Below are 21,063 nucleotides of genomic sequence, written 5' to 3' on the forward strand. Positions count from 1 at the left end.
CAGGGATCATGGCACTGAGATCGACCAAAGGTAGCCAAGCTTAGGCCTTTGACATAAAAGGGTTAAAATGTCTTTGGGCAGATTACATGCACAATGCCAACCATCTGTTGATTATTGTATTTAACTCATACATACTTTGTAATGATTGGTTTCACAGATTGCAGTTGACAAAATATCACTGTCATGGTTTAGGCTTGTAATACTGATCTCAGTGATTTTCAAGATAAGGCATTTTTACTAGTAATATGGTGCAAATGTTCCAGATAACACAGTATTTTCATGCTTCTTTGGGGGTTTTTTTCACCTCTCAGGTCTGCCATCACCATATTTCCTCAGCGGACGGATTGCAAACACGACTTCCGGGTGTGGAACAGTCAGCTGATTCGTTATGCAGGCTACAAACAACCCGACGGACACATCCTGGGAGACCCCGCTAATGTGGAATTCACCGAGGTACACGAGGAGGAGCTGCGAAAAATGTCCACGTAGGAGGACAGAAACCATTGTTTGTATTCGGCTCAGATGTTTCCTCTTGGTCCCTAGATCTGCGTGCAGCTGGGATGGAAGGCGCCGAAGGGTCGCTTTGATGTCCTGCCCCTCCTGCTGCAAGCCAACGGAAATGACCCTGAGCTCTTCGAGATCCCCGAAGACCTCATCCTGGAGGTGCCGATCACGCACCCCAAGTGAGTTTTTGCCTTCCCCTCTTAAGCGTACATGAAAACATGCCGAACAAAGAACAGAGGGGTGCTGCACAAAGAGGCCTCCACCCACTCGCACCTCTCTCTTCACAGCACTTCTCGCACAATGGGCTACTTTAAAGCCAGAAGTCCGATTTTGGGTTGTCGTCACATTCCTACTGTGCCGATTAGCAGCTTGCCATTCTTTGCATGTTGCTATGCAAGTTCTTTTGTGGTAACCATGGGACTTGTTAGTGTGCTTTGAAGCTTCCTCCCTTTTTTTTTCTCCATTTATTTATTCCAATGTGTTTATGGTTAAGAAAACTTTCCTTGCACTAGCAGATAGACCTCTGTGTGAAAGCTACTGTGCCCTTGAGATCTGACGCATTAAGCTGCTGTATCTAATACCCATAATCACAACAAAGAATTGGGTATTACTGCAACACTTGTTTGCGCACATTCAGACACAGATGCACACACACAGAGCTATCACAACATCACTACACGCTACGGAAAGCATTCCACAACCCTGCGACACACCGATCTCCCGGCCAGACTCCCCCCTCTCCGCAAAATTGGCATCACTTGCTCCATACCCTGCATCAGCTGGCCCTAAGCTCTGGCAGAAGCTTGGCACAGGCAGTGATCACTAGTAGCATCTCATCATTGCCCGAGATTAGATTCCAGGCTCTGCAAATAATACGCTGAAAGCAACATGTCAACAATCCCCCTAGAGGGTGGAAGGAGTGAGCGGTGGAAGGCAGACCGAGGTCCTGCTGGCGCTGTCCAGCAGTGAAAAGCTTTGAGTGGATTCCTTTTTTTTCTCTGTGTGTTAATGTGTGTTTTGGCTGCCTTTTTACGATATGTGTCTCGGGGGGTATGTACCTATGCTCCTAAAGATGTTACTGGCTGAGCGTATGCGCAAATGTTGGACATTTACCAGGCCCTTCAATGTGGAAAACATTTCTCTGCCCAGGTATGAGTGGTTCAAGGAGCTCGACCTGAAGTGGTACGGCCTCCCGGCGGTGTCCAACATGCTGCTGGAGATCGGTGGCGTGGAGTTCACTGGCTGCCCCTTCAGCGGCTGGTACATGGGCACGGAGATCGGCGTGAGGGACTTCTGCGACAGCTCGCGCTACAACATTCTGGAGGTAACGCGCTGTGCCAAACCACGGAGCCACTCGGAAAGAGAGGGGGGAGACAATAGTCGGAGGCACAGATTGAGTCTTGTGCGGGGAAGAGCATCTGCTGTGTTACCAAATGACCCAATCAGGACGCCATTCTGTTTCTTATTGTGCACACTGAGGAGAAAGCTGATTAGCAGCAAATGTCGAGAGAAAAAACAGCCTCTGAGCGCTTTGTTGAAATCTCTCTTCACATTTATTACACAGTGTGATATTATGCCAAAATGTGTGTATTCATGTACATAATTGTGTGTGTTTTTTTTGTGAGCTGCTGAGTAGCAGTTGGTAGATAACCAAATTCTTCTAGGGGCTTTTAAAATCCTATGTGATATGGCACATAATTACATTGATCAGACAAGCTGCTGTTTCAAGTATGGAAGCTACACTTGAATTTGGCGATGAAGAGGGAAATGTGTTTGTGCATAGAGGTTCTTTTCTTTTTCCCTGTAAAATACATTAATTTGCATTCATTATTTGACGAATAAGAGGAAAACTAATTACCAGCCTTTAATTTTTACCCCCTGAGGCCAAAAATGATAATGTCACTGAGTGAGGAGACTGAAGGCGTCCCAGATGCTGAAGAACATTTAGAAATGATAATTCAAGAATAAACTGCTGAATGCATAAAACACACTTTAACATCACACTTGACTTAGAAAATTATAAGCTACATGAATAAATCAATGTAGTTAACAATAACAAATGGACATGGCGGACTTCCCTCGGCTGTCATTTCTTTGCTCGGGGCACATCATCGGCTGTGATATCCTAACCAATGGGCATGTGTAACTAATATGCACTATATGATATATATGTCTACTTTCATATCAGAAATGTCACATTAAATTTTCACTTATATTTTATACAGGAGGTCGCTGACAAGATGGCCTTAGACACCAGGAAGACGTCCTCTCTTTGGAAAGACAAGGCGCTGGTGGAGATCAACATTGCTGTTCTCTACAGCTTCCAGGTAGGCGCTTCTTCAGATATATATATAATATGATAATGTAATAAGATACTCAAACAGACAGCTTGTATATTGATTCTTGGTAAAACAATATCGTCTTTGTTCACGTTTCAAGGGGGGGAGTATCAATACGTCCATATGGACATCTCAAATCACTTCTCAGGCATTTTGCACTTCCACTCTGTCCGTTTGAATACGCCGTATGTGCCAAAAATAAATGTTTTTGCCAAAATACAGCTTAAAGCATGTGGTCAGTTATCTTTTGTTCTGTTCTATGGAAAAGGCTGCACGACAGTTTTAATGCATAGCCTTGAAATCATTACATATGAGCTTTTAGCTTGAACATTTAGCTTGACTTTTGAAGTCAGGAAATCCTGAATTGTTGCCTCCTTAAACTCAACTCGGGTACGTATGTTTTAGTTCTACTGCCTTTGCCATTGAAATTAGCGTGAAATGAAAAAGAAATCCATTTGGAGAGGAAGGTAGGTTTACATGGTCTCGTACGTCACTTCTCCTGAGTGCATTTGGCCAACTGCTGCACATGCACTTGCAAACAGTACCAGTATTGTAACAGTACAAAAGAAAATCCATGATTGATGTTGTTGAGGTTTGTCCAATTGTGCAATTTCTCTTTTTCTAGACATGCAAAGTGACCATAGTGGACCATCACTCGGCCACCGAGTCCTTCATGAAGCACATGGAGAACGAGTACCGGGTGCGCGGCGGCTGCCCCGGCGACTGGGTGTGGATTGTGCCTCCCATGTCAGGAAGCATCACGCCGGTTTTCCACCAGGAAATGCTCAACTACCGCCTCACCCCCTCCTATGAGTACCAGGTGAGAAGAGCGCTCCACAGTGTCACTCCGTTTGCAACGGCTTGAGGTTCTCGAAAAATGCTTCGCTTCTCTCATCAAGCCCGAAAGATTCTTAAGAAAACTCAAGAAAACTCTCAGGGGAAAAAGCGATCAGGAGCCGCCCATGAGCTATACAAGAAGTGGTCCTAAGACGTACCACTACCTGCGCCATAATGCAATTCATGGGATGGTGGTGTATTTGGCAGAGGGCATCCCTACAGTCAACTTACTCATGTTTACAAATTGGTCATTGAGGGAAATTAAAGTTGGAAGTCATTACCCGGAGTGGAAAGAAGTGGAGATACGTTAAAACAAGAAAGCGTGAGCAGCCAATAGTGTATTTAGGCTCAACTGTACCAAGTTAACACCGAATATTACTGAGGAAATCTCGGGGTCTTAAAATCAAGCCCCTGAGCTCAACTGTCTTTTCCCCTGTATGACGTAGCCTGATCCGTGGAATACCCATGTGTGGAAAGGAGTGAATGGGACACCCACGAAGAAGAGAGCCATCGGATTCAAGAAGCTCGCCAAGTGAGTGTGAACTCTCCTGTAAATTTTTGGTGATTTTGGTTTCCTCTCCTCTTGTGGATAAACTTTCGTCCTAAATGTCAGCGACAATACGCCGTGTGTGCGCGCGACAATGCCTAAAGGCCAAACGAGTTAGACGCACGCGGAAGCTTGGTGCACCTCAGCGGTAAAATTGTATCCAATCAACCCCTCGGGGAGTAATCAGAGCTTTGTCTTGGTGTTTTACCTCGGCACGCGTGCACTCGCGCATGTGTGGCCTGCTGTTTGATATAATTGCCTCCAGGATATGACTGGGCTGGGTAATCACAACTGTCACCCATCCGCTGCCTTGACACCATGTTGACTACACAAAGTGGAACACACGGCCTCACAGCGCGACTTTCGGTGGCTCAGTGACGAATGTTTTACCAGACGTATCGGCCGCAAACACCACTAGTCCTTGAACGATTCCTTTGTCCCTAGTGTCCTGTTGCGTCTCGCTCCTCTCACCGCTCTCTCTCTCTCTCTCTCTCCACCCGCGCAGGGCCGTGAAGTTTTCGGCCAAGCTCATGGGCCAGGCCATGGCGAAGAGGGTGAAGGCCACCATACTGTTCGCCACGGAGACGGGCAAGTCGCAAGATTACGCCAAGACGCTCTGCGAGATCTTCAAGCACGCGTTCGACGCGAAGGTACGCTCGCACGACGCCTCGCGTCGCCTCGTCCGAGGAAAAAGAAAGGGTCTGGCCAGCGTCTGATTGGGGAAAAAGGGAGGAATTCAAAGACATCATTCCTATACCCTGCCTATAGCCCTCCACCCCCTTTGCTCTCTCCGGCTGACGAAGCCACGCAGATGCCAGCTGAGTACCGGCGAGGAAGAAGAAAGTGTGTCTCTTGTCACATTCTTCTCTCGCTTCCTCCCTCGTGAAGTAAAGTGCTGCGGGGTCAGAGGCAAGATTTAACCACCGAAGCGTTTGAGCAGTGCAGTAGTTTAAGACGAGATCCTGCAGCACCCCTGGGTGTGCGAATCTGTTTAAGAAAGAAAGAAGGAAGGAAAGAAAGAAAGAAAGAAAAGCACAGCATGCTGCTCTCCATCACACACTGTGTGCTTCCCCCCCTCCAGGTCGTGTCTCGTTTTCCCTTCGGAGAACGGATTCATGCGTGCGAGTGCGTGGATGTGTGTCACCGAGAGAGTGGGCGTGTGCAGTCGGATCGCAGGGCAGATGCGAACGCCTCGGGGCAAATCTCCGTTGTCGTGGGGTCGGGGGGTGGGTAAAGCCTGTTTTGTTGTTTTTTTTCTTTTCACGCCTTTGGTTGTGTGTCTTTCTGTGCGCGCGTGCGCAAGTGCGGCCCCGTGGCGGAGCAACACCATCTCGCTGAGTGGTATGCATCATGGATGCTCATTGTGCGGCGGCAGCAGCAGCAGCGTGTTATCGCCTGGCTAGAGGCGAGGACAGAGGGGTCGTCGCGGCCTCGCGCGCACCGAGTCATCTGTCGTGTGTCTGGGAGACGAGAGCGGGGGAAAAGAAGGGGCTTCGAGTGGAGGGGTTCACTCGGCGTAATGCTCTTTTTCTTCTTCTCGTCCGCAGGTCATGTCAATGGACGAATACGACGTGGTCGACCTGGAGCACGAGACGCTGGTGTTGGCGGTGACCAGCACATTCGGCAACGGCGATCCGCCCGAAAACGGAGAGGTGCGCCCGCACGTTATGTCGCAGCAACCGCGGTTGCCTTGAGCCGAAGGACAGACGCGCCGATTCACCAACAGTGTCTTTCTTTTCTTGCTTTAGAAATTCGGAGCTGCCTTGATGGAGATGCGCCACCCAACGTCCAACACAGAAGACAGGAAGTGAGTTTGAGCTCCTCAACCTCAGCTGTGTTTGTTTGCCTTTGTTTATCCCCTCCAGAGTTACGCAACGGCGCGTGTCATCTCTCTCTGCTTTTTTTCCCGCCCTCCCGTCCAGGAGCTACAAGGTCCGTTTCAACAGCGTCTCCTCCTACTCGGACACTCGCAAGTCCTCCAGCGACGAGCCAGAAGCCAAAATCAACTTTGAGAGCACCGGACCGCTGGCTAATGTCAGGTAAACCTAACCCCACCAAAAACAAACCAGATCAGATCAAGCGGTCGCCTAAGACATGCCGTATAAAAAAATGGGGATTGACAGAAGGTAATGATCCTGTGATTTGCAGGTGAGAAGGTAAAAATTGGTCTTGCCAAGAAATATTGATGTTAGGACCTGCTTGAAACTTGTGTCCTATGTCTTTTGAGCTGCAAATCAATGTTTTCTTAGATTAAAAGCACCCCACCTTTGAGTTTCAATATTGATGTACCACATTATTATTATAATTTTTTTTAAAAACAGAGCCACGGTCAACACAAGTAAAGTAGATCTGTAGTTTTAGATGTAAGTTTACCAACAAAAATCACCATGGCCTACATTACAAGGACCCACTCTCCTACCAGGCCCTCCTGATCTAATAAACACACTGATATGAATTACAAACATTGCGTTCATGTTTTCCCAACGTGCTGAATTCACGTGTTACTGCTGAAGTACCCTCACACCCCTCTGTGACATAGAGTCGATTTCTGTAAAAAAAAAGAAACAAAAGAAACAGTTTTGCGATGAGAAACCTTATTGCAGTTTGCTGATCTGTTTAAAGGAGAGGAGACTCGAACTCGAATCTGATGTGGGCCGCAGCGGGATGACTCCGTGTTTATATCCATAAACCCAGGCAGCACAAACATTCATAAATCGTCGGCCGTTTCCCAATGTTTGGATCTTTTTGAGCGAGAACGTGGGCTCTCGGCGGCTGCCGTTTGCAGCAACGTGTATGTTTGTGTTTTGCTTTTTTTAAACACCTCCTTCCTGTCTTATTTCTTTGCGCACGTGTGTGTGTGTGCGTGTGTGTGTGTGTGTGCGTGTGTGTGTGCGTGTGTGTGTCTGTGTGCGTGCGTGTGTGTGTGTGTGTGTGTGCGTGTGCGTGTGTGTGTGTCTCTGTGTGTGTGTGTGTGTGTGTCCGTGTGTGTGTGTGTCCGTGTGTGTGTGCGCGTCCGTTTAGGTTCTCGGTGTTTGGCCTCGGCTCCAGGGCCTACCCACACTTCTGCGCCTTTGCCCACGCCGTGGACACGCTGTTCGAGGAGCTGGGGGGCGAACGCATCCTACGCATGGGGGAAGGAGACGAGCTGTGTGGTCAGGAGGAGTCGTTCAGAACCTGGGCCAAGAAGGTTTTCAAGGTCGGTGTCTCGGGCCAAGACCCTCCGGGGCGGGTTTAGTTGATTTTGTGAATCACGAACGCCGTTTTTTTCCCACTGTGGTTTAAGGATTGACATGTTTGTGTACGGCCCCCACAGGAACACGAGTGAAATCAGAAATCCCCCCCCCCTCACAATTTAAACAACCCCAAATGATGCATGGCCATTAATGACTTTGAGTGCAGGAGATTAGCTTCCGAATCCTTTGTTTTCCTCCCGTGTGACGCCCAGCGGTGATGCTTTCAAAATAACGGCGGTGGCGTTTCTGTTTGCGCGTCAAGGCCGCCTGTGACGTGTTCTGCGTCGGCGACGATGTGAACATCGAGAAGGCCAACGACTCCCTGATCAGCAACGACCGCAGCTGGAAGAAGAGCAAGTTCCGCATGACGTACACGGCCGAGGCCCCGGCGCTCACAGAAGGTAGATAATGATCCGGTGGGAACTGCTCGTGGTGCATTGGTGTCAGAGGGGCAACAAGGGCTAATGGGAACAAAAATGACCCTATTATATCTGAAGAGGGACGGTGGGGTTATTGATCAAGACCAGTGGCTCAGCCGTTACATCACCCGGAGCTCAGATTTGTGTCTCTGCTGTGGGATGGAAATTGATCATGTGACCTCAAGGCCTCTTCTTCTTCTTCTTCTTGAGTCCAACATGTCGGACCAGGTCTGGAATAGAACAGTGGCTCTGCGGCCCGGTTTGCATGAATTATTTTTTGGGGGGAATTTGCAGCACTTGAAGTGAGATATGGATTGTGTTGCGAAACCGGCTTGAGAACACCGCTTGTCTGAACACCGCTTGTGTCGACCTGTCCATTCCCCCCCCCCCCCGAGACGAACTCTGTCCAGTAAAGAAAGGGGGAAGGGAGAGAAATGATCGTCGTTACACAAAACAAGTTCGACTGCAGTGCTGAGAGTGAGGGGTGATGGAGAAGGGATTGCCACAAAAATGTAACATTATAAAATTAGGAGATTTATGATAGGACTGTTTCATCATTAGCTTTAGCTAGGCCTCCTAATAAATATATATATATATATATATATATATATATATATATATATATATATATATATATATATATATATATATATATATATATTTATATCTCATTTTCCTTTAGACAACATTCGTTTAACAGGTAAATTGAGGGACAAATTGATACCACTGGCTTGTCTGTGTGTGAATTATAATTACCTTAGCAAGTGCCAGTGGGCCAATATCTCGAAAGTTCAAAAAACAAATCTAAAACCCCCCATTACCACGTCGCATTTGTTTAATCCGTGGGCACATAGAAGGAGTGTAGAAATCAAAGGTTATGGTTTTAGAGTACGCCGCGTAATCTGTCTCTCGTGGTTACTTAGCGACTTTCCAGTGACGACAGCACCCCGAAAATGAAATTGACCTTTTCCTTCAATAAAAAACGAGATCAGGTCTGTGGACAAAAACGTATCATTGGAGTGTATTTCCTGAACAACATTAATGTCACGTATGCGATGTAATGTTGTGGCCGTCTGCCAACAGCATTATACAGCGTTCACAAGAAGAGGGTTTATGGAGCAAAGATGCTGGAATCCCAAAACCTACAAACTCCCAAATCCAAGTACGTATATAAATATTTGTCACATATTTTGGTATGAATTTGTGAAATAATGCTTAAAATGATCCAACGCGCTCTTCTGGTGTCATTCTGTTTTTTTTCCGTGCTGTGTGTGCGCTGAACGGAGCAGACTGACAATGTTGCAGCGTTGTTCCCCTACATCTCTGATCCCTTTATTACAGTCGCTTCACCATATTTGTGCGGCTCCACACCAACGACCACGACCGGCTGAGCTACCAGCCCGGCGACCATCTGGGCATCTTCCCTGGCAACCACGAGGACCTGGTTACGGCTCTCATAGATAAACTGGAGGACGCGCCGCCTGTCAATCAGATCATCAAAGTGGAGTTCCTGGAGGAGAGGAACACCGCCCTGGGTGAGTGACGGCGTTGGCAAACGTCACGCCACTTTAGGGAATGTGAAAAGTAAAATCATGAATACGTGTATGAATTAGTCTCTCTTGCCTCTGAGGTCGCACCTTTTGCGAGCAATGAGCCCAGAGAAGCTGAATATTGGCAGTTGTTGTGACACTCAACGTGACCGAAGTGTGACTTCCACTGAGACTGTGAAGCGAGGTGTTTTCTTAAACACAGTGCGTGTGTGTGCCAAATCCAAATTTATCTTGAAAAATGAAAACCTCTCCGGCTTGTTTTTAAAATGCAACACTAAGACCAAACATTCCACGGAGTCATTTTTTTTTTGGGGCTTCTGCAGCCTCTCCTTGTGTTTTTTTACAGGCCTGGTTTACAAAAAACAAAAAGCAATTTGCAATCACTGTGTACACGCAGATTGCGAATGGTGTCAACGTCATGTTTTCACGCGAGTCGCAAAGACGTTTGTGAGTTCCACGCGGCCGGGTTTGTTTGGATCAGCTTGGCGTGAATCAAACAGGATAGGGAAACGATCTCACGATGCAAAAGCACAGCTTGCATGTTGCACAATTTGGGATCAACTTTGGCAAAAAAATCGATGCACATTTACACATTCAAAAGACACAACGCAGAGTTAGCTTTCGAGTTGTGTTTCTGGCCACGAACGCGAGCTCAACACCCAGTTTCCTCTTCTGCCGTAGTCTTAAAGGGGCAGTAGGCGATTCGAAAGCAATGCGCGTTTTAAAAAAAAATCTGTGAATATTTCCTCACCGTCCAAAAGCTGTCGCTTATGTGTGTGAGCGCCGGAAAAAAATCCGGGTTTTCGGCGCAGCCAAGGCTCTGTAAATCAAAAAACAAAAGAAAAAAGGGTGCGGACCGCACCACACAACACTGCGAGCGCAGTTTTTTTTAAACATCACTTGTCGACACCGCAAGAGACGCGCTGGCGGGCGGCGCTACGACTCCAATAAGCTGTCTCCAAAATCGCTTACTGCCCCTTTAACCAACTCCTGAGAGTCATATCTGGCCCCTTAACAATAGTGCTCCTCAGTGTTTGAGCAGGTTGTGACCTCTGTGTTCACTAGTAAATGGCTGCCTGTCAGAAAAAAAAGCCAAAACAAAAAGAAAGCTAAGAGAAGGTCAAATGTCACAGTCGAGAGCTGACGATAACTGCTGAGGTGGGATGATATTCATCCGTGGGTTTATTACAAAAACTGTTCCTCTTATGGAAGTTTATGTAAAATTTGAATTAATGCAACTTCACAGGTGTTATCAGTAACTGGACGAACGAGACTCGCATCCCGCCCTGCACCATCTACCACGCCTTCCAGTACTTCCTGGACATCACCACCCCGCCGAGCCCCGTGCTGCTGCAGCAGTTCGCCGCTCTGGCGACCAACGACAAGCAGAAAAAGAAGCTGGAGGTCCTCAGTAAGGTAAATTCACTCAGAAACCCTCGGCATTATCCTCATCACCGACCTTTAGGATTACTGAACTGCCGCTGATGCCGAGCTCTCGGTTCGTGTCCATGACACATGAGGGATTTCGCGACGTTAACTATGTGCATATGGTTTTATCCAAAAATAAACGTGTACTCTTTGAGAGCCAAATGTCTTTATCGTGACACTGTTCCAAGCACAGCTCTATTGATCCTGTTTGCCATCAGAATATGCGTCTGAGAGCTGATGTTGATGCACCCCGCGCTGATGGGAATACATACAGTAGGAGTGAGCTGGCGCCAAATTAAAGCCGTTGATCTTTTCTGACCCAGAGCCAATCCCCCCCCCCCCCCCCCCCCCCGCAGTGCCTCCCACAATTCACTCTCCATTTTTGCGGAGAGAGAAAAAAAAAGAAGGCTGGCTGAGACCAAGCAGTGACTCACACGCTCATGCATCGAATCATTGTCACAAAAAGCGAGAGGAAACGACGCGAGGACCTCGCGGTACATGCGGTATATGCGCTGCAGATCAGTTTTGATTTTTGTATGTGCCGAATCTTGAGATGGTTTCGGGAATGAAGCGAGGTTTATCTTGACTTCTGTAATCGTCCTTTGTTGTCACACATAAGCATCATAAGTATGAAAGCACGTTTAAGCTTTCATAGCTATATAAATGATAAAAAAATATATACAAAGCGAAATGATTGAACAATAAGTTATATTACAAATATATTAAAGCCGCAGTGTGTAATTTATTTTACTTTTCTGGCGGCATCTGGTTGTAAAGTTGAAAACTGCAACCAACCGAGTACCCGACAGGGGACACTTTATGACGACGCACCACTGATTCCATTTCTGGTTTTCCATTCAATGCGACTGCGACGTATTCAACACGACGCAACAAACATGGCGACGCACACGGAGGTCGGGTCCACCTCGTGTAACTTTATTAACTCATTCAGAGTTGACGAAAAAACCTCGGTTCTTTGTCGCACATGACTATACATCTATCAACACATAATTGTGGACATTATACTCAATTTTCTGTGAAGAAGTATCTAAATTTTACACGCTGTTGCTTTAAGAAAATCTCAAACAATATGATTATATCAGTCTCTGAACTCTGTTTATATATAATAAAAAAAAAACAGAAGGGCTTTTGTCTTTAAAATCGTTCTAATTGCAACGCTGCTTCAAACTGCGTCCCGGTTCAGAGCGGCGACCTCACCATGGCTCCCTGATGGGGCACCGTAGCCTGATGGGGCATTAGCAGCTTGAGAACAAAAGCGAGACTTGGGAACTTTTTTTTTTTTTACTTGGTTTGTTTGTTTTCTTTTTTAAGCCTGGTGGCAGTTCTCTAAATACATCACATTCAAATGTCAGTGATGACAAGACCACAAAACAGTTGGACAGTGAACGGTGAATGGCTCTGCCTGTGGCGGCCTCCTGCTCTTGAGTCAGAAAATGTTCGCACATCTAAAAGAGGAAACATCCTCCTCCTTTTTTTTTTCTTCCCTCTCCTCCTCCTGCTGTTGCGGCAGTCACTTCGGTCGCTTCAATTGGGACGGCAAAAAGTTCGACAGCTTACCAAGAGAGGAAAAATCCTATCCAATCAATATCCTCTTCACCTTTTCCCGGTTGTCCGTCACAATCCCAGGGTTTGCAGGAGTACGAGGAGTGGAAGTGGTACAACAACCCGACACTGGTGGAGGTGCTGGAGGAGTTCCCCTCCATCCAGATGCCCTCCACCCTGCTGCTCACGCAGCTGCCGCTGCTGCAGCCGCGCTACTACTCCATCAGCTCCTCCCCGGAGCTGCACCCGGGCGAGATCCACCTCACCGTCGCCGTGGTCTCCTACCGTGCCAGAGGTGAGGGGCCCGATGCTGCTCTCCTCTTTTTATTCGGCTGGAGGAACCGATCCGACCCGGCTGGGCATTAGCCAACGTCTCTCGGGAGGGGTTTTCCGCGGGTGTGACGTGGTCTTTTGCTTCCCACTGGGAGGACGAACTTGCTCGTAAAAATTGGTCTCTTTATTTCTGGCATTTCGCATGTTGACGTTCTTGACATTTCGGGGAAAATGAAAAACCAAATCACACCCTGTGGTTCCCACTAAACAGTAATTAGCCAGTAAGTTATTACTCACCAAGACAAAAAGGTGCACTCTCTGTATATGTGTACATTTGCTCTGTCAAGTTTATGTAACGCAACAAAAAGGACACAATTCTATGGACCTTTCCAATGTTGCTGCAAAGACACACACACACACACACACACACACACACACAAGGAAAAGAAAAAAAAGTCAAATGACTCAGCCTCAGCCGGTGTGATGTGCGCCGAGAAAATAGATTGGAAGTTATCTTGGGAAGCCAGTCTGCTTTTATAGGGCTGCTGGACCTCGACCGCAATTACAAGGGAGTGTAGATTTAGAAACACCACCGGAAGATGCAGTATCTCTAAACAGATTCTATTTGGAGATAGGGAACACGAGCATGAAATGGGAGGGAAGCGGTGCAGCGCCGTACGGCAGCGTATGAAGTGCAATCGCCGGTTCAGGTTTCAAATGAAGTCTCAATGTTACTACTACGCAGTATTTTTATTGCCACCTTTGCAATTATCAACCATTCTCTCATCTGCACAATGATGATTATTTTCCCTCACACATACACACACACACACACACACACACACACAAACACCTAATACTTGTGCAGTGTATCACTATGATTGTAAAAAAGGAGCAGTTGAATTACTGTAATTTCCCTTTTAAAGGGGGCAGAGTGAGAGAGAGAGAGACACTTTGCCCCAGCCTTGGGAAAACATCTTTGGGTCACACTCACACTTCTTCTGTCAGTTTGTGCACTTAAACTGAGTGGGAGGCGGAGGGGAGATAAAAAAAAAAGGTAGGTAAAGTGTTAGTAATCATTTCCTTTTCAGATGGAGAGGGACCTATCCACCACGGAGTGTGTTCGTCGTGGCTCAACAGGATAGAGAAGGGCGAGATGGTGCCGTGTTTTGTCCGAGGGTAGGCATCACACTTTTTTTTATTTATGTGAGTCTGCAGTGTATGTTTGACATATTTGATGAGATGGATTGGACGCCAAATCTCATGTCTTCTTGCAAAAAAAATTGAACCTACCAGCAGCAGCTGGCTAACTTAGCTTAGCATGAGGACTGGAAACGTCTAGCCAGGCTCTGTCCAGACAGGGATCACAAAAAAAAAAAAAAAACCCACTAGCACCTTTTAAAGCTCCCCAATAAAAACGTTGGTTTGCTTGACGATGGAGTCCGGCCTTCGCCTGTTGCCAGGCAACTGGCTCCAATCAAGAAATGGTCACATGGCACTTTTTTTTTTTACACTAAGCAAAGGAGGCACACGTCAATCAGTGAGGTTTGGATGTGCTGATTGGCAGATACCTTTTGTACAAAGCCAGGCTAGGTGTTTCCCATTTCTACTCCTTTATGCTAAGCTAATTGGCTGCTAAAGGTGGAGCCATGTTTAGCAGGCAGACGTGAAAGTGGCATGGATGTTCTCATCTAATTTCACTCCCTAATTTTGTGTCTTATTATTTCTTGTGTTGTTGTTTTAGTGCCCCGTCTTTCCAACTTCCCAAAGACAACCAAGCACCTTGTATCCTGGTGGGTCCAGGAACGGGCATCGCCCCGTTCAGAAGCTTCTGGCAACAAAGACTGTATGACCTTGAACACAAAGGTTGGTATTTTTCATGACTTTTTTTTACATTTGTGTATCTGTGGAGCCTGCCAGCCCACAAACTGTTAAAAAAGACCAACCTGTAGTTTTTTTCGTGAGATGGTTAAACCCTACAGCCTGGCTCTGAACGAGTGGTTCAGATTTCTCTCCCACTGTGATGTCACAGTTGGACTCTTTTGGGGGTAACCCCGCCTGCAATCTGAGGGTCTCCACTTTTCTGGTGAAGAGGCGTGACATTTCCTATATGTTTTGAAAGTGGTTGACCAATCGCAAACAGACTGGGCCAGCTGGCCAATCAGAGCAGACTGGGGGTTAACTGGAGGGGGCGGGGCTTCAAGAAATCCAGGCGTTTTAAACAGAGGGTGAAAAGAGGAGCAGCAGGAATGGGCAGTATGAGAACACTGATGCCTTTTCTGAACATTAGAGCACGAAAACCTTCTCAAGTGGTGACCCAAATTAAAACTATGAACCTGAATATGAGCATAATATGTCACCTTTAATAATTACGTAGAGATACAGTATTTATTACTACCTCATAGAGGATTCTTGCAGAAGATTTTCAATGCTGCACACAAACCTGCAGACAGAATCTTCAGTTTGAGGGCTGATTACGTGACGATCCAGGACGAGCTGATTTCATTCATTTCTGTGTAATGAACACATGTCATGATTTAGATAATACGCACCAGAGTAGGCTACCATTTCTACATCTCCATCGTCTAAACAAATGAACTCTCCCCGTCACCTTGAAGGGATTGAATCGTGCCCCATGATCCTGGTGTTCGGTTGTCGGCAGTCCGAGATGGACCACATCTACAAGGAGGAGACGATCCAGGCCAGGAACAAGCGAGTGTTCAAGGAGCTCTACGCGGCCTATTCCAGAGAACCCGGCAAACCAAAGGTACCAAGCTACAGAGCTGTCCTTGGCTGCGGACGATGAGTCAGCTTGTCGCATAACTCTCTTTTTGGAAAAAAACATTTCCCCTCATGCATTTTCGTTTTATGACTTTCAACTTTAGTTGTTCGGGTAAAAATTTGTATTGGTGGTGGGGGGGGGGGGTTGTCCTTTAAACTCAATGTCTCTTGTGCTTCTTTTGATGTTCGGAACAATTCTTGTTTTGCTTGGTTTTGCATCTGTTAGCGGTTGAAAAAAAGTGTATACAGTATCATTTTTGTATATAATTATCATATATAATTAATCCCTGGGAACAACAGCCGTTTGAGATTCTACTTCTTCTTACTTTATTCCCTGTCTGACTCCTTTCTCTACTTCCCTTAAACTTGACATTTCCGCGTGAACACTCGTCTCCCCTCCTCTGCCCCTCTTGTCAGAAATACGTACAGGATGTGCTGCGCGAGCAGCTGTCGGAGACGGTGTACCAGTGCCTGAGGGAGGAGGGCGGCCACATCTACGTGTGCGGCGACGTGACCATGGCCGGCGACGTCCTCAAGACTGTCCAGCAGGTCATCAAGCAGGAGGGCAACATGAGCCTGGAGGACGCCGGCTTCTTCATCAGCAAGCTACGGGTAAGCGAGCGAGGGGGGCGGGCGGGCGGGCGGGCGGGAAAAGCATCGACTGCCATTAAAACACAGCTCAGATCGAGGGTAAGTGTCAGGAAAAGAGAGGGGTGACATGTTCCTGGGGCTGAGCTGCGAAAGTGGCGAATGGAAGTTGACCTCCGCCTCTGCAGAGGTGCGACTTAGCGACGCAGTCAAACTAGTTCACCTGCTGTGAACTAAAGAAAAGAATCTGGGGCCATCAAGTATTTTTTTTTTTTCCCCCGCCAACAAAAGACTAAACCTGATCAGGCCTTTTATTGTCTATACTTTCCTAATCTCTCCGCCCCTCCCTTCATCTCGCCGTTTCGCCAGGATGAGAACCGCTACCACGAGGACATCTTCGGCGTCACCCTGCGCACCTACGAGGTCACCAACCGGCTCCGCTCCGAGTCCATCGCCTACATCGAGGAGAGCAAAAAGGACTCGGATGAGTGAGTGGTTTGTCTTCAATCGCCGGCGTTTTTCCATACAGGGAATGCTGTTCACGTGAAGATATTAAAAACACACAAGGTGCGCCGGTACTTCACGGAACAAGACGAGGTCAAAATCCAAATTGTTGTGAAATCACAATAGACCAATTAGTGTATTAATGACATTATAGCTTTATAGTTGCTTATTGTTGCAGAGGAGACGCAGACAAGAGGTTTTGCCTTACCATCTCTGTAATAAACCAATATTTTGGCGAATCCCTTTCAATGACAATTGTGTATAAAACACAACCTGTCTGTCTGTCTGCCTGGCCAGTGGCCCTCATTCCAAGTAGCTTTATGAGCCATTAAGAGTCATTTAGATGATGTACTGACTCGGTTTCTTTTTAGAACTGCACATCGAGCACCAAAAGAAACCCCAAATTACCTCACATTCATTTGAATGCATTCCTTCATTGGTCCATTGTGAAGCTGTCCCGTCCGTCCGTCAGCGGATTTGTAGGAAGCGCGATAGTGTCTATTGCTCACACACAAAGCATTACAACCGAGGATCACTCACTTCCAGTTATTGCCGGCAACACCGTTGATAACCAGGCTGGTTATCTCATACTTCTGCAGAAAAAAAGAAGGGTTTGGAAACAGCCCATTGAGATTCATCCCAACCAGCTCTGGTCCAGCTCCCACGTGCAACCTGTAGTCGTCGGTGACGGCAGCGCGTTCTCCCCCCTTAGCTTGGGATGAAAACAGAGCGGGGTAACCATAGAAACCCCCCCGTTGCACAAGAGGGGCCTTTAAAACTAACAGGATTAGGAGCGAGCTGCGAGTGGCTCTGTTCCATTTCTGTTTCTGTTTGCCGTCGTCATTTGTGCACATTCAAGATTTGAACACTCCATACATCCCCTTGCCACGAGCGCGACACAAGGGCCCTACACCGCCACTGTGGCTCATTGAGTACCAACATAATGCATCACAGACGACGGTTCCTGCGTGGATTGTCACTTGAATTTCACATTGGGCCGTCAGAGCCCCTGCCTGCTTGGATGAGTAATGGCGGTAACATCTCCATTTCTCTGTCTCTGTTGCTCTCGGTCGGTCTGACTGTCCTTCTGTCCTCTCGTTTCTCAGGGTTTTCTGCCTGTAGGTCCATGAATCGAGGGGCTTTCTGTCAACAACCAGTCTGGAGGGATGCAGCAACACTGGTTAAAGAATACTGTGCCAATTTTTGTACTGTAAAAAAAAAAAAAAGGTTTCTTTCTTTCTTTCTTTCTTTCTTTCCTTCTTTTAATTTTTCTTTTTTTATATATACCACTTCAATCTTTCTGTTGGGCTCTGCGATTTTTGTCTGTAGCAAGTTGGAAATTTTGTTTTTTGGCTTGTTGATGATCCTTCCAAAAACTATAAATTGATTCTCTTTTTGATTCATGACGTGTGAACCTAGTGTAATGACCTGCCTCATTGTGAATGCATGACCCAAGACAAGAATATACTCGACAAATATAATATACTCTGTGTTATTGTTACAAAAAAAAAAAAAAGCATTTTATTGAGGTTTTTTATATTTGCAAGGGAATGTGTGGCGTTGATGAACAGAAGTAGTTATGATTTTTTTTCCGAAAGAATCAGGGCTGATCAAATATATTTGGGCTGTTGTGCTGTTTTTTTTTGTTTGTTTTCTTCCCTTTCTTTCATAAATCAAAGGTTGTGGTTTCAGAAAAAGAATGTGCAGGCCTGCAGGTGGACTGGCAGGGATTCTGTCACGGCCTCGACATGCACATTGTTATCTTGCTTTTTTTCACCCACTTCAAAACTTCGCCTGCACCAGCTCTCCTCTTTGGTGGCCCCGCCCGTTCCTCTCGCAGCAACCCGACATCGCGTGCGTCCCACTGGGTTGTGTCGCCCACCCACAGCAGCTTCTTAGGAATGTGGAGGAGAGGAGGAGGAGGAAGAAGAAGAAGACGAAGAAATCAGAACCGCTCTCACGACTATGTTAATAATCCAAAACAAAAAAAGCTTCTTGAATGCTCTCAGGTTTTATTGAATTATAGTTGATTTTTCATTTTATTGCACTGTTTATTATAGAAAGTCTTTTTTCTTTCTTGCTGAGCGGTCATGTCTGTACGGTAAATATGACGATACAGCCAGTAGTCGGTTAGCAGGCGCTCGGACCAAAATTTGTAAAAATAACAAAATAAATAATAAATACAAATAAAGTTCCTTGTTTTTGTTGTCATGTTCCAGGCCCTTTCTTGGCCGGAAGCAGAAAGTCGACCCGCTCCGGAACAACAACAAAACAATATTGTCAGAAGAATCGAGCATTAATTTTTAAATTTTGCGGGTTTTTTTGTGTGTGTGTGTGTAGAATAAAGAAACAAGATATAAAAATATTAATGAGCTTTAATGAGCTTAAAAATCGAAGCTCAGTAGCTGTGGCGTCACATTTAACCACACAAACATGGTCGAGTTGTGTCGACTCCTCTCACCTTACTCTCAGCAAAATGGCGAACAATCTTCTCCTCTTTCTTTTTTCCAAAGATGTGGAACTGTTCCATTCCAAAAATGAACCTCCTTTTTCTGAGGGGAAGCTAAAAAAAAAAAAATTTAAAAAGAAGAAACAACACGGAATCAAAACTGTTTTGCCGCTGTAGAACTGTCGCTCCCCTGGATCCTCTCTGGCAGCTTGGTCGATCGCCTCTTGAGCTTTTTAAAAAAAGGGGAAAAAAAAAGTTACATTATGTCAGCATCACGACTCCTCTGCCTCTTGCCTTACATCAACTCTCTCTCTCTCTCTCTCTCTCTCTCTCTCTCTCTGCTTCTGCCTACGTACACTACATCTCTTCTCATGCCACTCTTTCACTGTGACCTGTGACCTGACACCCGCTCAGTAGCATCGGCGCGTGCGTGCGCGTGTGCGCGCCATATAAATCACTGCAAGCGTGCACGTCTCTTTACGAGTGGGTGTAAACATGCATGTGCTCAGGTGTGTGTGTGTGTGTGTGTGTGTGTGTGTGTTTTTACACGGTTATTCTGCTGTTAACGTAAAATTGGTCAGACTTTTAAAAAAAAAAAAAGAGCAATTCACACGAGCCTGAAAATGTAATCTGGTGTTTCGGTAAACAGGAACATGCCCACATGGCTTTTAGTTTGGAATCTCAGCAGTTCAGTTCCTATTATGCCATTTCTGGGGTTCTTTTGTTCCCCCATTCGAAGACGAGAGGCGCTGGCGGTGGCACTGTCGCTGCGGTCATTTGCTGCTTCCCCGTGAGTCGGGGCCATAATTTGAACCTATTTGTGCGGCTGGCTACATTGTGTACTGACCCGCTCCGCAGTAACCTGTGGCTTTCCTCGTCGTCTCCTCGCTCTTCTTTTATTCCCCTTTCCCTTTGTCTCCCGACTCAGTTCAAAGATAGCCGGCGTCATACTTAATGGATTTTTATTGTGTGATTACCAAATCGTTCCTGAGAACATGTTTGTTTATTCTTGGGGGAGGGGGGGGGGGGGGTTGGGTTTGTTTTTCTGAATCAATCATTTTAACTGCCAAGAGAAAATGGGCGATTCCCGTTGTAACCCACATGTTGCTCATCCTGGACGAATGTCTCCTCCGTGTCATTTTTCTTTGAACAGATTTAGTTCAGTCGGTCCGAGAAAAAATGTCTGTGATGTAAAATGTGCAACAGGAAAAACAAATTGATACACGATCATAGCTTCTATATATAGCTTCTACATATAAATATATATATATATATATATATATATATATTCAAACAAAGTATAAAATATAAAGAGTACCACTTCGATCTTTTCTAAGAATGTATTTTGATTATGTAAATGAGCACTATGATTCTGCTTGATTCAAAAAGAACAAAAAAATATATATGCCTATTCTATTACGGTGTCCCTCATATCCTTTAGGTATGGGGATTAAAAAGAGCAGCATTAAACAAATGCATGGTGATCTTCTGTCTCCTGTTCATATTTTTGAAGAAAGAAAGAAGAAGAAGCTCTGTCTATATTACCAGCACTGTGTCAGTCGGTAAGACTGTACATCGTGAGGTCTGGCCTTCTTCTTTTCCCCACGGGGCTTTGGATGCTAAAAAGTGTTTTTGTTTTTTTTGTTTCTCTTTCTGTGTTTGCATATCGCTGCTGCTGCTGCTGCTGCTGCTGCTGCCATGAACAGCTCTGATCCAACCGGCCTCTGCTCTAATGACCTTTGTTGTGTAATCGATCGAGGGGTATTCCATTTGAAAAAGCATCAACTGCGGGCCACTTTGCATTTGCGTACGAAATAAAGAGAAACATTTGCAGAATATGTCAACGCGGTCGCTTGGTTTTTGTTTTTTCCTCATTCATAAAAAAAAAAAAAGAAGAAATACTGAGAGACTGGAGAGGCTCAGGCCTTTTCTTATTTTTAAGGGCAGATCATGATGTTGATAAAGAGTTGCTGTCTTCCTGTCCTCCTGTAAGACACGGTCGTCATGGCTCAGAGAGTTGGCACTCGAACGCCTCCCCAGCGCCACGG

General features: G+C 46.1%; 1 protein-coding gene across 1 annotated transcript in view; it reads left to right on the plus strand.

Annotated features, from left to right (window-relative positions):
* Positions 1 to 20,853, plus strand: part of nos1 (nitric oxide synthase 1 (neuronal)) — a 38,161-nt gene extending 17,308 nt beyond the window's left edge. Inside the window, exons 8-29 of the mRNA XM_035640440.2 lie at positions 312 to 453; positions 544 to 683; positions 1,654 to 1,828; positions 2,730 to 2,831; positions 3,469 to 3,663; positions 4,127 to 4,212; positions 4,733 to 4,877; positions 5,775 to 5,879; positions 5,976 to 6,034; positions 6,150 to 6,266; positions 7,249 to 7,423; positions 7,723 to 7,861; positions 8,963 to 9,041; positions 9,221 to 9,414; positions 10,676 to 10,845; positions 12,505 to 12,715; positions 13,785 to 13,872; positions 14,438 to 14,559; positions 15,312 to 15,460; positions 15,892 to 16,086; positions 16,432 to 16,550; positions 17,673 to 20,853. Of these exons, the coding sequence (XP_035496333.2) occupies positions 312 to 453; positions 544 to 683; positions 1,654 to 1,828; positions 2,730 to 2,831; positions 3,469 to 3,663; positions 4,127 to 4,212; positions 4,733 to 4,877; positions 5,775 to 5,879; positions 5,976 to 6,034; positions 6,150 to 6,266; positions 7,249 to 7,423; positions 7,723 to 7,861; positions 8,963 to 9,041; positions 9,221 to 9,414; positions 10,676 to 10,845; positions 12,505 to 12,715; positions 13,785 to 13,872; positions 14,438 to 14,559; positions 15,312 to 15,460; positions 15,892 to 16,086; positions 16,432 to 16,550; positions 17,673 to 17,688 (2,923 nt within the window). The 3' untranslated portion in view covers positions 17,689 to 20,853. The remainder of the gene's footprint in view (positions 1 to 311; positions 454 to 543; positions 684 to 1,653; positions 1,829 to 2,729; positions 2,832 to 3,468; positions 3,664 to 4,126; positions 4,213 to 4,732; positions 4,878 to 5,774; positions 5,880 to 5,975; positions 6,035 to 6,149; positions 6,267 to 7,248; positions 7,424 to 7,722; positions 7,862 to 8,962; positions 9,042 to 9,220; positions 9,415 to 10,675; positions 10,846 to 12,504; positions 12,716 to 13,784; positions 13,873 to 14,437; positions 14,560 to 15,311; positions 15,461 to 15,891; positions 16,087 to 16,431; positions 16,551 to 17,672) is intronic.
* Positions 20,854 to 21,063: the final 210 nt, after the last annotated feature.

This window comes from Scophthalmus maximus, chromosome 19 (assembly GCF_022379125.1).
Source record: "Scophthalmus maximus strain ysfricsl-2021 chromosome 19, ASM2237912v1, whole genome shotgun sequence".
In the NCBI taxonomy this organism is placed as follows: domain Eukaryota; kingdom Metazoa; phylum Chordata; class Actinopteri; order Pleuronectiformes; family Scophthalmidae; genus Scophthalmus; species Scophthalmus maximus.